General features: G+C 39.8%; 1 protein-coding gene across 1 annotated transcript in view; it reads right to left on the reverse strand.

Moving 5' to 3' along the window:
* Nucleotides 1–11,741, reverse strand: part of WASHC4 (WASH complex subunit 4) — a 293,185-nt gene extending 281,444 nt beyond the window's left edge. Inside the window, exons 1-2 of the mRNA XM_053716956.1 lie at nucleotides 11,678–11,741; nucleotides 11,081–11,163 (exon numbers count right to left, since the gene is read on the reverse strand). Coding sequence (XP_053572931.1) covers nucleotides 11,081–11,163; nucleotides 11,678–11,731 — 137 coding nt within the window. The 5' untranslated portion in view covers nucleotides 11,732–11,741. The remainder of the gene's footprint in view (nucleotides 1–11,080; nucleotides 11,164–11,677) is intronic.
* Nucleotides 11,742–17,452: the final 5,711 nt, after the last annotated feature.

Below are 17,452 nucleotides of genomic sequence, written 5' to 3' on the forward strand. Positions count from 1 at the left end.
AAGCATCCTTCAAATCCACTGTAGTCCTCTATTGACTCTCCTGGATCATAGTTAAGATGGTACGAATAGTTTCCAACTTAAATGATGGAATTCTAAGAAATTTGTTTAAGATCTTTAGATCCAAAATAGAGCTGAAGGTTCCCTCTCCTTGGGAACAACAAACAGATTTGAGTAAAAATTCTATCCCTGTTCCTCCCCTGGAACTGGATGGGTCTCTTACACCGTGTAAGAATGCCTCTTTCTTTATCCGGATTGCAGATAATTGTGAAAGGTGAAATCTCCCCTTTTTTTGGGGGGAAAAGTTTTGAAATCCAGAAGATATCTCTTGGATATAATTTCCAATGCCCAGGGATCCTGGGCCTCTCTCTCTCGCTCACGCCTGGGCGAAAAATGAAAGTCTGCCCCCTACAGGATCCGTTACCGGATAGGGAGCCGTTCTACATGCTGTCTTAGAGGCAGCCGCAGGCTGCTTGGCCTGCTTATCTTTGTTCCAGGTCCGGTTGTCACCAGACCGTCTTGGACTGAGCAAAAGTTCCCTCTTGATTTGCCTTAGAGGAAATTGATGCCACGCTTGCCTTGAAGTTTCGAAAGGCACGAAAATTAGACTTTTTGTCCCTTGATTTGGACCTGTCCTGAGGAAGGGCATTACCTTTTCCTCCAGTGGTATTAGCAATAATCTCCTTCAAACCAGGGCCGAATAGGGTCTGCCCCTTGAAGGGAAGTTAAGTAGCTTATTTAGTAAAGTCACGACAGCTGACCATAATATAAGCCATAGCGCTGTGCACGCCAGCATAGTAGAAACAGAATTCTTAGCCGTTGGTTTAGTCAATAAAAACAAGGCATCAGAAACAAGGAATTGGCTAGCTTAAGTGCTCTAAGCTTGTCAAGTATTCATCCAATGGAGTCGCTACCTGTAAAGCCTCATCCAGAGACTCCAACCAGAACGCTGCAGCAGCAGTGACAAAGGCAATGCATGCAAAGGGATGCAGGATAAAAAACTTTGTTAAATAAACATTTTCCTAAGGTAACCCTCTAATTTTTTATCCATTGGATCTAAAAAAGCACAACTGTCCTCGACAGGGATAGTGGTACGCTTAGCTAGAGTAGAAACTCTTCTCTCCACCTTAGGGACTGTCTGCCATAAGTCCCGTGTGGTGGCATCTGTTAGAAACATTTTTCTAAAAATAGGAGGGGAAGAGAACGGCACACCTGGTCTATCCCATTCCTTATTAATAATTTCTGTAAACCTCTTTAGGTATTGGAAAAACATAAGTACACACCGGCACTGCATAGTATTTATTCAGTATACACAATTTCTCTGGCACTGTGATTGTAACACAGTCATTCAGAGCCGCTAAAACCTCCCTGAGCAACAAGTGGAGGATCTCAAGCATAAATTTTAAATGTAGAAATATCGGAATCAGGTTAAATCATCTTCCCTGAGTCAAAATATCACCCACAGACTGAAGCTCCCCTCAGCTTCTGCATATTGTGAGGCAGTATCAGACATGGTTCTTGACGCATCTGTATGCTCTATATCTACCCCCAGAGCTATCTTGCTTTCCTTTAATTTCAGGTAGTCTGACTAATACCGCTGCCAGTGTATTATTCACAACCTTTGCCATGTCTTGTAAAATAAACGCTATGGGCGCCCTTTATGTACTTGGCACCATTTGAGCGGGAGTCGAAGGATCTGACACGTGGGGAGAGTTAGTCTGCATAACTTCCCCCTCGACAGAATTCTCTGGTAAAATAAAAGCTATGGGCGCCCTTAATGTACTTGGCGCCATTTGAGCGTGAGTCCCTAAAGCGGGAGTCAAAGGGTCTGACACGTGGGGAGAGTTAGTCGGCATAACTTCCCCCTCGACAGAATCCTCTGGTGATAATGTTTTTAAAGACAAAAAATTATCTTTATTGTTTAACATGGAATCAGTACATCTGGTAGACATTCTAAGATGGGGTTCCACCATGGCTTTTAAACATAATGAACACAGAGCTTCCTCTATGTCAGACATGTTAGAACAGACTAATAATGAGACTAGTAAGCTTGGAAAACACTTTAAATCAGGTTAACAAGCAAATAAAAAAAAACGTTACTGTGCCTTTAAGAGAAACAAATTTTGTCAAAATTTGAAAAACAGTGAAAAAAAGGCAGTAAATCAAACGAAATTTTTACAGTATATGTAATAAGGTAACAGAGCATTGCACCCACTTGCAAATGGATGATTAACCCCTTAATGCAAAAAAAACAGATCAAAAAACGACAAGACGTTTTTAAACAGACACAACAAAACTGCCACAGCTGATCTGTGGATTACCTTCCCTATAACGATTTTGGAAGTCTTTTTAGCCCTTTAGAGATGTCCTGTAGTAATCATGGGACTGCTGAGGGAATCTGGATGATTCATTTTGTAATTTTAACTGCGCAAAAAAGCGCTAAATTGGGCCCCTCCCACTCCTATTACAACAGTGGGAAACCTCAGTTAACTGTTTCTATGTAGAATTTAAGCCAGCCATGTGGAAAAATTAGGCCCCAATAAGTTTTATCACCAAACATATGTCAAAAAACGATTAAACATGCCAGCAAACGTTTTAAAACACATTTTTATAAGAGTATGTATCTCTATTAATCAGCCTGATACCAGTCGCTTTCACTGCATTTAAGGCTATACTAATATTACAGTTTTATCACCAATGTACGTTAAAAAACGATTAAACATGCCAGTAAACGTTTTAAAACACATTTTTATGAGAGTATGTATCTCTTTTAATAAGCCTGATACCAGTCGCTACTACTGCATTGAAGGCTTTTACTTACATTACTTCGGTATCAGCAGTATTTTCTTAGTCAATTCCATTCCTTAGAAAAATATTTTACTGCACAAAACCTGCACGCCATTCCCCCTCTGAAGTTACCTCACTCCTCAGAATGTGTGAGAACAGCAAATGGATCTTAGTTACTTCTGCTAAGATCATAGAAAAACGCATGCAGATTCTTCTTCCAAATACTGCCTGAGATAAACAGCACACTCCGGTGCCATTTAAAAATAACAAACTTTTGATTGAAGAGATAAACTAAGTATAAAACACCACAGTCCTCTTACAACCTCCATCTTAGTTGAGAGTTGCAAGAGAATGACTTGATATGACATGTGACGGGAGGAGCTATATTGCAGCTCTGCTTGGGTGATCCTCTTGCAACTTCCTGTTGGGAAGGAGAATATCCCATAAGTAATGGATGATCCGTGGACTGGATACACTTAACAAGAGAAAAAGGTTTTGAATTGGGCAGAAGGATCATGGGGTATTAGAATGGCACGGCTAGATTAAAAATTAAGTTACAGCGAATCTACATTAGAAGAGATAATTTATTAAAGTCCATCTAAAATATCCCTTAGATTCCGGACCTGATTTTTAAACCTCACTTTCAGTAAATCTTATAATAGAAGAAAACAATATATTTTTCTAATTGTACGCTATCAGAATAATGAAAAACAACAAAATGTATGCTTACCTGATAATATCTTTCTTTCCAGACATGGAGAGTCCACAACGTCATTCCAAGTACTAGTGGGAACGTCATTCCAAGTACTAGTGGGATATTCAACTACTGGCCAGCAGGAGGAGGCAAAGAGCACCCCAGCAAAGCTGTTAAGTGTAACTTCCCTTACCCATAAACCTCAATCATTCAGCAGAAGGAAAATAGAAAAAGAAGAAACACAAGGGTGAAAAAGGTGGAGAGGACCATTGTTCGGGATGCAAAGACAAACCCACAAATAACTTCAGGTGAAATACAGGACATGTGGTGTGGCTGTTTCAAGATGCACAATAAGGAGGTACTTGAAGAAAGATGGGCTGCATGGTCAAGTCGCCAGAAGAAAGCCATTACTACGCAAATGCCACAAAGTATCCTGCTTACAATACGCCAAAAAGCACAGAGACAAGCCTCAAACCTTCTGGCACAAAGTCATTTGGAGTGATGAGACCAAAATTTAGCTTTTTGGCCACAACCATAAAAGCTACGTTTGAAGAGGAGTCAACAAGGCTTATGATAAAAGGTACACCATTCCTACTGTGAAACACTGAGGTGGATCGCTGATTTGGGGATGTGTGAGCTACAAAGGCACAGGAAATTTTGTCAGAATTGATGGCAAGATGAATGCAGTATGTTATCAAACAGAACGCCTCATTTTCCACTTCTTGATTAGAGTTTGAACAATGCTGATTTGCATTCTCAATTCCTTGGCTATCTTTTTATATCCCTTTCCTGTTTTATACAGTTCAACTACCTTTTTCCCATAGATCCTTTGACAATTCTTTTGCTTTCCCCATGACTCCAGAAACGTCAGTACAGCACTGGATAAAAGATGCAAGGGTCTGTCAGGAATCCAGAAACTCATTGACCTTTTATATACACACACGCCAATTACAAGCAAACAGATCATAGGTGAGGATGGTTACCATTAATAGCCATTCAAACCGCTTTGTGTCAACATGTGTGCATAATATCAGGCCAAAATCACCAGAGTATGTAAACTTTTGATCGGGGTCATTTTGGTAGTTTCTGGTGTCATTATGATTTAAAAAGAGAAAACACAGTTGACTGATAATAAATGGCTCCAGCCAAACACTAACCATGAGTGAAATAAATGTTTTTGTGTTATCATTCATATTCTCTGAAAAATGGCCAGGAAATCATAAATTCTGCCAGGGTATGTAAAAAAGTATTAGTGTTCCAAGAAAAATTTGACATTCATGAACAACACATGTTACAAATAGAAGAAATTCCGGTGGGGGGCGGAGCCGGCATCCGAGAGGAATGGCCGCACTGTAGGTGAGTTGACAGTAATCTCTCCAAAAATCCCATAAACGAGAGTTATATCTTTGATACTCCGGTCCTGGAGCGAGATTAAGCTGCACAGAGTAGGATGTAAGGTCTGAGCACTTCGAATATACAGCACCTGAAGCCGGATCCCACTATTTGGAAAACGGGGCCTACTAAACCGCTGCCATCTTGAAGCCCTGACAGGCTGTAAAATTGAAAGGGTAGGTAGCTCATATAAAGCACCCGGCTCAGCCTGCAGGCCTGCTGCTTACTACAAAGTGCCATATAACGAGTCTCAACAGTCCCATCTAAGGACAATGAAGTATGAACTTTCCACACCTGCCTGAGAATGTTATAATATGACTGTAAACCTCCTGCTCCCGGACAAGGTGCCTATAACCGTCATAATATGAGCACACATAGAGGGAAAAGTTATGGATGACAATGTTCTTAGCATAATAACCCTGGGACTGACATACTTAAACGTTTACATATAGCTGCAAAAGTGACCCCAGATATGACCTCAGTACACCAAGCCATGCATTATGCCTTACATTAGCTGCCTCATCTGATCACATCACCTGCTACCTATAATATATATATATATATATATATATATATATATATATATATATATATATATATATATATAGTGAAAGAACTTCCACAAACTCCAGAGGACATCATCTATGTAAATATACCTTGCTTAAAGAGGGCCCCAAAAGGTGGAGCTAATTGCACAATCTCTTATATAACGTATCAGCATATCTGAGAACTCTAAGCTGGTGTTAAGGCCCCTCGGACTCTTACAAAGTCCCAAAATAATGCCAAAGAAGCTTCTTAAAGCAGAGAAACCTGGCAAAACTACTGCCATATCCCACCAAAAAATGAACTCATACTTCAAGCTGCCAGACCAGACCTCTGTGGGTAAATCTGCATCCTCAAAGAACCAAAAACCAGACATTTCATCCTCAGAAGATTAAGAAATAGATGTGACAGACATCACTCATATACCTAATGCCTTGCTACAATCTATGCCGTCTAAACAAGATTTTGACAACTTGGTGACCCAGGTGCTCCAATGCATCAAAGATGAAATAGCTAGTTTACGGAAAGAAGTGATGGAGATTGGCAATAGGGTGGAGGCCCTTGAAGAGGAAAACGGCTTTAACCAGTCGGAGCTCTCTAACATGCAAACTACCGCCAACGTCCATGACTCACAAATTCTCCAGCTCCAGGATAAAATAGGAGGACATGGAGAACAGAGAGAGATGACAAAATTTAAGAATAAGAGGTATCTCAGAATCCATATTACCGAACTCTCTCTTCGAATTCTTAACAGGTCTGTTCTCCCATATATTGGGGCCCTCGGCTACATGCGAAACAGCAATGGACAGAGCCCACAGGGCCTTAAGGCCTTAACCCGCGGATGGTGCCCCACCAAGAGATGATGTCCTAAGGATGAAAGATTTTCAAGCAAAAGAGGAGATCATGAGAGCGGCAAGGCAAAATAAGCTGATCACATATCAAAACTGCCACATTCAGGTGTTCACGGATGTCGCACCTAGAACATTGCAAAGGAGACGGGAGTTTCGGCCCCTTACCACAGCCCACAAATAGAAGAAATTCCTTCCCTGACAAGGGAAAAAATAGATTATTGATCAAAGAACACTAAAGAATTTGGAATGTTACATGAATAATACATGTCACAAGAATTAGAAAGTATTTTCCTAAGAGGGAGAAAAAGTATACTAGAGTTCAAAAATGCTAAAGTTAGAATGTTACATGACAATACATGTCACAATATTCAAAATTCCTTCCCTGTGACAGGAAAAAATATATTAGTGTTCAGAGCACATTAAAGATTTGGAATTGTACATGAACAATACCTGTCACAAATCCTGAAAATCTTTCCCTAAGAAAGGAAAAAATATATTAGTGTTCAAAAAAACACTAAAGTATCTGGAATGGAACATTAACAATACATGTCACAAATATTAACAATTCCTTCCCTGTGAATGGAAAAATGATATATGTGTTCAAAGAACACTAAATAACTTGGAGATACATGTCCCAAATTTTAGAAATTCTTCCCTGTAGAAGAGAAATATTATACAGAAATCACATCTAGCCCTCGGAAGGGCCTTGTAAGAACAACCTACTTACTGCAATGTAGAAGCAGTAAAATAAAAAGGTACAGAAAACAGACACCACAAGGTGGCATACAACATATTCCAAATAATTAATTAAGGGCCCATCAAAGACGCATTTTAAAGGTCTTTTTAACCATAATAGACTCAGATAATGAGGAATTTGTCATGCCCCTATAGGGTCTTGAAACTATGGTCTCATGTTGTATCCCAGAGACTGTCCACTGAGCCACTAGAGGGCATATCTAGAGATTTAGAAAGTCTCCCCTTTATATATTTCATAGTAAACTAGGAAAAATGGACAAACAATTTCCTCTCAGATGTTGAAAATTAAAGGGTTATAAAACTTTTGTAATTTTTATGAATAACAAATTCATTATAAGAAACTTCAATATGAAAAGTTTTAAATGCACTTTTATCTTAAAACGAAGCTTCTTCTTATTTATAATTCATATTTTTAGATCTTCTATAAATGTCTCTAACGACCTCCCAACAAAACAAAAAAAAGTTGGAATACAGAATTATTCAGGCTCTCACATCCTTCAATCGCGCCTCAGTTTCACATCTCTAATTTGAATATGCGTGACATGAGTTGTAAGCGAGGGGAAGTGCTAGGTGTAAAAAGTGATTGGTTCAAGAGCACACAGCCCAGCTCTTTGTGACTGAGAGACCCCCTTATTTTAAACTACCAATATTCTAACAGGCACATTTCAGCTGCAATGCTCCTTCCCTGGCCTGTGCGGCCAGTACATGGAGAAGGGGAGCTTAGCGGGAGGTACAAACCACTGAGCTAGAGCCGTTGCCTGTTGGATTTTGTGACCCGTCTGTCGCATGCACACGTTTTTGCAAAATCCAATGACAGACAGCTATGCTGTCAGATTTTGCAACCAGCTGACACAGAAAGAGTAAAGATTAATCGATAGGAAATGCACATCCGGGCCGCCATGATTGTTCTACTCTGGTAGAACACGGTAATTTGCAGTGCATAATGAGGTTCCTGAAGGGTTTGGCAGCAATAATAATTTTTTCAGGAAAATAAAGTTAAACAATTAAAATTGGCTAAAACATGTTATTTGCAATATTAAAGTACTTGGTAAGATGTTTTGAAAGATTGGGAAAAAATTGGGTTTACTACCCCTATAATCATAGATGTAATAACATCAAAGCACCACAAGATGGTGCCAAACAACAAGGAATAACTGTATAACAGATATTCTTAGAACAGGGAAATAAATATATGTCTTGAAAGGAAGAAATTTTAAATTTTAAACTCCCTTGCTTAAATTTTTAAGCAAGACTAGGAGTAAGCAAAGGACCCTAAAGTCCACAGAGACGCCATAGGACCAGAGCTCACCTAAGTGACTTAAGACCTAATTTGTTCATGAAATTAGGATCAGCCAATACAGCCAGTAGGAATGATCACATAGAGAATGCTCCCCATAAAATGAGACCCAAAATTGTACATAAAAATATAGGATAGCTGCAAATAACAGTATTCCTATTCACATAGAGTCACTACTGGCAATGTATACATTGATAAGACTGAGTACATCGTTCTCCTAACATACATTGAATTAGGGAAAACATAAGTATGCACTCTTAAACACTAAAAGGGGATGACTCCTCTATTTAAAGAAGAGACAGGCAAAATGGTGAATTAACAGATTCACTGCCGAATTGCCACCTCCCTGAAGCCCATTAAGGCCAATTCATAGGCGCTAAGAATTAAAAATATAAAGAGTCAGTAAAGCCGCAGAAGGGACATTAACCCTTCCATACTGTAACAAGTCCACAAGTAACAATTACAATGGGAACCTTCGTAAATTCCTAAGGAAAGATTACCTCCTAGGAAACACTCAGCACGTAAACTGCAGAACATCTAGCAGCGGGAGATGCCATTACTGTTGAAGAGTGCTGAAATGATCAAAAAGACTCCGCTAAAACATGCGCTCAGATCGCACTACACATTGCAATCAGATCCAAAATGGCGTCCTATACTCCGTCAGGGGATCCTCAGAAGAGCATAAAAAAGTTATAACCCTCAAACTGCTCAAAAGCTACTAAGCATCCCACAGCACAAAAGTTGCGGAAAGCATCTGCCAACAATGGAACGGGATGTGAATAAAAAACCTGTCACAATGAGAAAGTCTGACAGGCATAACATCCTTATGACATGTAACAGGCACTAACGGCCATAGCCTATACGGCAAACAAGCGCTAACCTACTGTGCCATAAAAATACTCAAAACCTCTAATCAAAGGAGGGAATTAGGCAATACATATTGTGCTCCTTAGACAAAAGGAGGGAATTAGGTAATACATACTGTGCCCCTTAGACAATTGAGGGAACACATTAAATATACGTGAAAAACGGACCGTAAAAGGGAAAGAGAATAATAGCTTATCCACAAAAGTCATATCCCCCACCCATCAAGCCTGGGCTTAGCTAGATCTGCCCGACAATGGAAGCGGCAAATTCCCTTCTTACAGGCATAAAGCCACAGCTGCTAAGCCACAAAAATCCCACAGTGGATATATAAATAAAATGAATTACCTTCTGAGGGTAGTAATTATGTCCCATTATGTCCCTGAATTTTCCTCCTCTTAAGAAATATAAATGAAATTAGAAACCAAAGACAACCTCGCTGCTTTCTAACTGCTTAAATCCACCATTACTCGTACTAAATAGATTAACATGGACACAGCATAGCCACAAATCCGTGCTTGCAGGGAAAAGTACCCATTAAAGGAATAAATATCTTCAGACACCGACTTCGCAAATCTTCCATTGACAAAGGATAGCGATTCCTTGGGCTTTCTCTCTGGCTTACCGGTTTCCTCAGTTTGCTCTCCTTCCATGAGTCATTGCTCGTATCTTGATAGAGAGAATCAATAATTCTAATAGCTCCTGCATGGCTTTGAAGGATCTGGTTTGCGTTCTGGTAAGAATGTCATCTGTTCCTCCTTGGAGGTTATCTCTGAGGAAGGACCTTCTAATCGGGATCCTTTCCTCCATCCTAATCTGGATTCTCTGAAGCTGACTGCTTGGAGATTGAATGCCTAGTTCTGTCTGGGCATGGTTTTTCTGAAGTGGTCATTGATCTATGCTTCAGGCTCGCAAGCCTGTTACTTGCAAGATTTTCCATAAGGTATGACGTAAATATCTTTATTGGTGCCAATCTAGGGTTTCTCTTGGAGCTGGGTGAGGATTACCAGTATTTTATATTTTCTTCAGGATGGCCTGGAGAAAGGTTTGTCAGTCATTACTCTGAAGGGTCAGATTGATGCACTGTCTATTCTTTTGCTCAGATTTATCAGATGTTCAACCTCTTGTTCAGGCCATTGGTCAGAATCAGACCTGTGTTTAAACCTGTTTATCCTCTGAGTTTTAACTTGGTTATTCAAGTTTTGCAACAGGCTCTGTTTGAGCCGATGCATGTTGTTGCTATAACTTGTTATCTTGGAAGGTTGCTCTACAATTTTACATGCAGGCTACTAAAGATTTTCGGCTCTCTTTTGCCCTATATGTTGTTTTCTCTGGAAAGCGTAAGGGTTAGAAGGCCACTTCTACCACTCTTTCCCTCTGGTTAAGAAGTATGATTCGTTTTGCTTATCAGACTGCTGGCTGTCTCCTCTTCTTGGGCTTTCACAGATGAAGCTTTTGTGGAACAGATTTGAAAGGCGGCCACATGGTCCTCTATGCATACTCTTTCCAAATTCTACAAATTTGATTTTTTTTTGCCTCGGCTGGGGCCTCTTTTGGGAGAAAGGTTCTTTAAGCGGTGGTGCCTTCTGTTTAAGTCCTCCTGCCTTGTTTTCCCTCCCTGTTCATTCTGTGTCCTCTAGCTTAGGTATTGGTTCCCACCAGTAATTGGAATGACGTTGTGGACTCTCCATGTAATAGGAAAGAAATTTTGGGTTTCATTTCCCTTCAAATGAAACAAATGCAAGCTGCATTGCAATATTATACCTATAACACTTGCATCAAACTAAAAGGCTTTAATCAATATAGTTAAACATGTAAGCAGTGCATTAACATACATTTTCTTAGCTGCATGACTAAGTTTTTTTCCCCATGCACTATGGGATAAGACAGAAGGATTACCTGTTGCTTGTATACAGTGCAGCTAACTGATGGACAACATTCATCACTATTTCATAACATCGAGTTACAAAACAAGAGAGTTCCTGTAACAAACAATGAGTCAATCATTTTCTAAAAAAAAACACATCTGAACATTTTATACATGATTGCAGTAATATACAACCCTCGTGTGCAGTTTTGAATGTCTAAAGCAGTACAAAATATGTTTCCAACCAAAAATCCCCCGACAAAAATACAGTATTTCCACAACTCTTAAGTTATAGTAATTAGGAGCATGCAAGTCAGTACTTCACTAATTCCAAAATAATTTGAAAGCATGATATTTCCTGTAAAGTTAACCCACCATACATGTGTAAATAATTCAAACATGTTTCCAGCCAGATTAAAATCCCAAAACTACAGTGTTCCTACAGCAATTCATTTTTAGAATTTTTCATTCAAGAATCCTCTATGTGCCTGCATGATTAAAAGTCAGCATCTCCAACAAAGAGAGTACATTGTGAAAGATTGACAAATAGGGCATAAATTGGAGCACAATAATGTTTACATGCATAGATGAACATTTATAAGCCATAAAATAAAAATAGGGTAAAGTACCTGAAGGAATGAAATAAATCGTCCCATCTGAATTTGGGAATCTCCCTCCACCATACTGGACTCTGCAGCTTTGTGAGAAAAATAAAAAAAACACACGTTACATTTATGCAGTATTAGACTGAATCAATTAAAAACAAAATCAGATGTACTCAGACCACCAAACATTGTAAAAAGCTGCATGCCCCCCCTCATCTTACACTACTATGTTCCAAGCACAAATTGTGACTGTTATGCTTTCCAAAATTACTTGTATATCATTTATATATATTTTTTCTTTTTGAGGGTCAGCATTATCTCCCAAGATATGGCACAGCCATGGAAGCTAAATTTGCGCCATGCTATGCTATTCTCTACATGGGATTCTGGGAGCTGTGCCACATCTTTGGAGATAAATAATGTGTCTAAAGGGATTAATATTTTGGAAGATATATTGATGATCTTCTAATAATATGGGATGGAGATGACCATCTCGTTTCACGAATATATCAACACTTTAATCTTTCTTTCACCATTGAAAATAATGTTACACAAATAAATTTTTGGATGTCACACTTGTGGCACGTTCTAAATCTGTAGAAGTAGATTTCTATAGAAAAGTCACTGCGGGGAATACAATATTACACTATACTTCATGTCATCCTCAACATACGCTTCAATCAATACCCTTTGGGCAATTCATACGTACCAAAAGAAAATGCACACAAGAAATCAAGTATCAGAAAAATACAGATGCCACACAACAAAGATTAGAGGCCCGAGGCTATAATACTGAGTTACTCAATAGAGTGAGAGAAAAAGTAAAATTGTATACCAAGAGAGAGTTTATTAAAATACAAAAAGAAAACAACAAACGTCAATTATAAACCTACATTTATCACTACATATAGTAGAGATTACACTAAAGTAGGAAATATTATTCAGAGTTGTCTTCCAATTTTAAAGGATGATAATAAATTAAAATGTGATGTCATCCAAAAGGTTCTCACTACTATGGAGGGCAAAAACACTTAGAACTATTCTTTCACCTTCCATGTTACCGAAACAGAAATCTAATACCTGGCTTCCTACTCGAGTAGGTTGTCACAAACGTAATGGTAACATATGTAAAACTTGCCAATATATTAAAACTGGAACTAAATTTGAATCAACAGTAACTAAGGCAACATATGGCATTAGATAGAATATAACGTGTAACACAACACACGATTATCTTTTGACATGTAAATGTTGTAACAAACAGTATGTAGGTCGCACCAAACGGGCCTTGAGAGAACGCTTTACAACATCTTAGAGAGATTAGTAATCCAAACAGCCACACTCCTATAGCTAAACATTTTAGATATGAACACCAATCAAATCATACACTTTTACAAATACAGGGTATTGATCACATCCCTAGGCATAGGAGGGGGGGGGGGGGCAGAAAGAGGTTATTGGATCAGAAGGAAGTGTTATGGATCTTTAAGCTTCAATCCAAACATCCAGATGACTTAAATTAGATTATGGATGTTAATTTGTTTTACTAAAATTCTTAATTACATCACAATATCAAGGAATTCAAGAACAAGGGAGTCAATATGGTTTTCAAATAATACAAAAAGGGAGAAAGTTCCCTAATTGAATTTAATGTATTAACATTGACACATAATGTTGCCACATATATAAAAAAAAAAAATGTTGATTTCATTGGATATGTATATATGTATCCAGAGGGTGGATCAAATTGAACCCACATGTCAGCAAGTGGTGAGAGTAGGCACAGTGAAACAGGGGATGTACTATTCGCAAAATAGAGCAGGCCCCTAACATAACATAAAACCAAATATGCCTATGAACCCAGTACGGAGGGGAAAGGGGCATAATCTCTTACATAAATAAAGGCTCTAAAGAAAGACTAATGGACCTCACAATTAGGCACTCAAGACACAAATGAATACAAAAGATAATGGCTCTCATAAAAAGTGAAAAAATGGACAGAAAAAAAAAAGACAAAAGAAAAATAGAAAAAAATAAAAATAATAATAATGATAATATAATAATAAAAATAATAAAATAAAAATCTAAAAATAAAAATAATGAGGTAGTAGAAATAACTTTTTAAACTTTTTGTATTAATTTGTGTCTTGAGTGCCTAATTGTGAGATCCATTAGTCTTTCTTTAGAGCCTTTATTTATTTATGTAACAGATTATTCCCCTTTCCCCTCCATACTGGGTTCATAGGCATATATGGTTTTGCTATGTTAGGGGCCTGCTCTGTTTTGCGAATAGTACATTCTCTATATAGATCCCCTGTTTCATTGTGCCTACTCTCACCACTTGCTGACATGTGGGTTCAATTTGATCCACCCTCTGGATAGCATTTTATTGCCATTGTTGCTTCCCAGCTTGCTTTGACAAGTGAAGTGTCTATACGTATAGTGGTTGGAGTATACACCGTAGACTGTTAGCTTCTAATTTGCTAGTTAGCATTTATAGCTTTGTCTATGAGATTATATATTAGCATCTCTCTAAATTACTTAAAGTATTTTGTTTTGGCCCTCTGCAACATTACTCTGTTTATTATTGTTGCTATGACAACCTAGTAGATCGCTCTTATACAGTGAGATAGGATTAGGATACAATAACAGAATTTATGTTTACCTGATAAATTACTTTCTCCAACGGTGTGTCCGGTCCACGGCGTCATCCTTACTTGTGGGATATTCTCTTCCCCAACAGGAAATGGCAAAGAGCCCAGCAAAGCTGGTCACATGATCCCTCCTAGGCTCCGCCTACCCCAGTCATTCGACCGACGTTAAGGAGGAATATTTGCATAGGAGAAACCATATGGTACCGTGGTGACTGTAGTTAAAGAAAATAAATTATCAGACCTGATTAAAAAACCAGGGCGGGCCGTGGACCGGACACACCGTTGGAGAAAGTAATTTATCAGGTAAACATAAATTCTGTTTTCTCCAACATAGGTGTGTCCGGTCCACGGCGTCATCCTTACTTGTGGGAACCAATACCAAAGCTTTAGGACACGGATGAAGGGAGGGAGCAAATCAGGTCACCTAAATGGAAGGCACCACGGCTTGCAAAACCTTTCTCCCAAAAATAGCCTCAGAAGAAGCAAAAGTATCAAACTTGTAAAATTTGGTAAAAGTGTGCAGTGAAGACCAAGTCGCTGCCCTACATATCTGATCAACAGAAGCCTCGTTCTTGAAGGCCCATGTGGAAGCCACAGCCCTAGTGGAATGAGCTGTGATTCTTTCGGGAGGCTGCCGTCCGGCAGTCTCGTAAGCCAATCTGATGATGCTTTTAATCCAAAAAGAGAGAGAGGTAGAAGTTGCTTTTTGACCTCTCCTTTTACCTGAATAAACAACAAACAAGGAAGATGTTTGTCTAAAATCCTTTGTAGCATCTAAATAGAATTTTAGAGCGCGAACAACATCCAAATTGTGCAACAAACGTTCCTTCTTTGAAACTGGTTTCGGACACAGAGAAGGTACGATAATCTCCTGGTTAATGTTTTTGTTAGAAACAACCTTTGGAAGAAAACCAGGTTTAGTACGTAAAACCACCTTATCTGCATGGAACACCAGATAAGGAGGAGAACACTGCAGAGCAGATAATTCTGAAACTCTTCTAGCAGAAGAAATTGCAACTAAAAACAAAACTTTCCAAGATAATAACTTAATATCAACGGAATGTAAAGGTTCAAACGGAACCCCCTGAAGAACTGAAAGAACTAAATTGAGACTCCAAGGAGGAGTCAAAGGTTTGTAAACAGGCTTGATTCTAACCAGAGCCTGAACAAAGGCTTGAACATCTGGCACAGCTGCCAGCTTTTTGTGAAGTAACACCGACAAGGCAGAAATCTGTCCCTTCAGGGAACTTGCAGATAATCCTTTTCCCAATCCTTCTTGAAGAAAGGATAGAATCCTAGGAATCTTAACCTTGTCCCAAGGGAATCCTTTAGATTCACACCAACAGATATATTTTTTCCAAATTTTGTGGTAAATCTTTCTAGTTACAGGCTTTCTGGCCTGAACAAGAGTATCGATAACAGAATCTGAGAATCCTCGCTTCGATAAAATCAAGCGTTCAATCTCCAAGCAGTCAGCTGGAGTGAAACTAGATTCGGATGTTCGAACGGACCCTGAACAAGAAGGTCTCGTCTCAAAGGTAGCTTCCAAGGTGGAGCCGATGACATATTCACCAGATCTGCATACCAAGTCCTGCGTGGCCACGCAGGAGCTATAAAGATCACCGACGCCCTCTCCTGATTGATCCTGGCTACCAGCCTGGGGATGAGAGGAAATGGCGGGAACACATAAGCTAGTTTGAAGGTCCAAGGTGCTACTAGTGCATCCACTAGAGCCGCCTTGGGATCCCTGGATCTGGCCCCGTAGCAAGGAACTTTGAAGTTCTGACGAGAGGCCATCAGATCCATGTCTGGAATGCCCCACAGGTGAGTGACTTGGGCAAAGATTTCCGGATGGAGTTCCCACTCCCCCGGATGCAATGTCTGACGACTCAGAAAATCCGCTTCCCAATTTTCCACTCCTGGGATGTGGATAGCAGACAGGTGGCAGGAGTGAGACTCCGCCCATAGAATAATTTTGGTCACTTCTTCCATCGCTAGGGAACTCCTTGTTCCCCCCTGATGGTTGATGTACGCAACAGTTGTCATGTTGTCTGATTGAAACCGTATGAACTTGGTCCTCGCTAGCTGAGGCCAAGCCTTGAGAGCATTGAATATCGCTCTCAGTTCCAGAATATTTATCGGTAGAAGAGATTCTTCCCGAGACCAAAGACCCTGAGCTTTCAGGGATCCCCAGACCGCGCCCCAGCCCATCAGACTGGCGTCGGTCGTGACAATGACCCACTCTGGTCTGCGGAATGTCATCCCTTGTGACAGGTTGTCCAGGGACAGCCACCAACGGAGTGAGTCTCTGGTCCTCTGATTTACTTGTATCTTCGGAGACAAGTCTGTATAGTCCCCATTCCACTGACTGAGCATGCACAGTTGTAATGGTCTTAGATGAATGCGCGCAAAAGGAACTATGTCCATTGCCGCTACCATCAACCCGATCACTTCCATGCACTGAGCTATGGAAGGAAGAGGAACGGAATGAAGTATCCGACAAGAGTCTAGAAGTTTTGTTTTTCTGACCTCTGTCAGAAAAATCCTCATTTCTAAGGAGTCTATAATTGTTCCCAAGAAGGGAACCCTTGTTGACGGGGATAGAGAACTCTTTTCCACGTTCACTTTCCAACCGTGAGATCTGAGAAAGGCCAGGACGATGTCCGTGTGAGCCTTTGCTTGAGGAAGGGACGACGCTTGAATCAGAATGTCGTCCAAGTAAGGTACTACCGCAATGCCCCTTGGTCGTAGCACAGCTAGAAGGGACCCTAGTACCTTTGTGAAAATCCTTGGAGCAGTGGCTAATCCGAAAGGAAGCGCCACAAACTGGTAATGTTTGTCCAGGAATGCGAACCTTAGGAACCGATGATGTTCCTTGTGGATAGGAATATGTAGATACGCATCCTTTAAATCCACCGTGGTCATGAATTGACCTTCCTGGATGGAAGGAAGAATAGTTCGAATGGTTTCCATCTTGAACGATGGAACCTTGAGAAACTTGTTTAAGATCTTGAGATCTAAGATTGGTCTGAACGTTCCCTCTTTTTTGGGAACTATGAACAGATTGGAGTAGAACCCCATCCCTTGTTCTCTTAATGGAACAGGATGAATCACTCCCATTTTTAACAGGTCTTCTACACAATGT

The sequence above is a fragment of the Bombina bombina genome, chromosome 6, assembly GCF_027579735.1.
Source record: "Bombina bombina isolate aBomBom1 chromosome 6, aBomBom1.pri, whole genome shotgun sequence".
NCBI classification, from domain to species: Eukaryota; Metazoa; Chordata; class Amphibia; order Anura; family Bombinatoridae; genus Bombina; species Bombina bombina.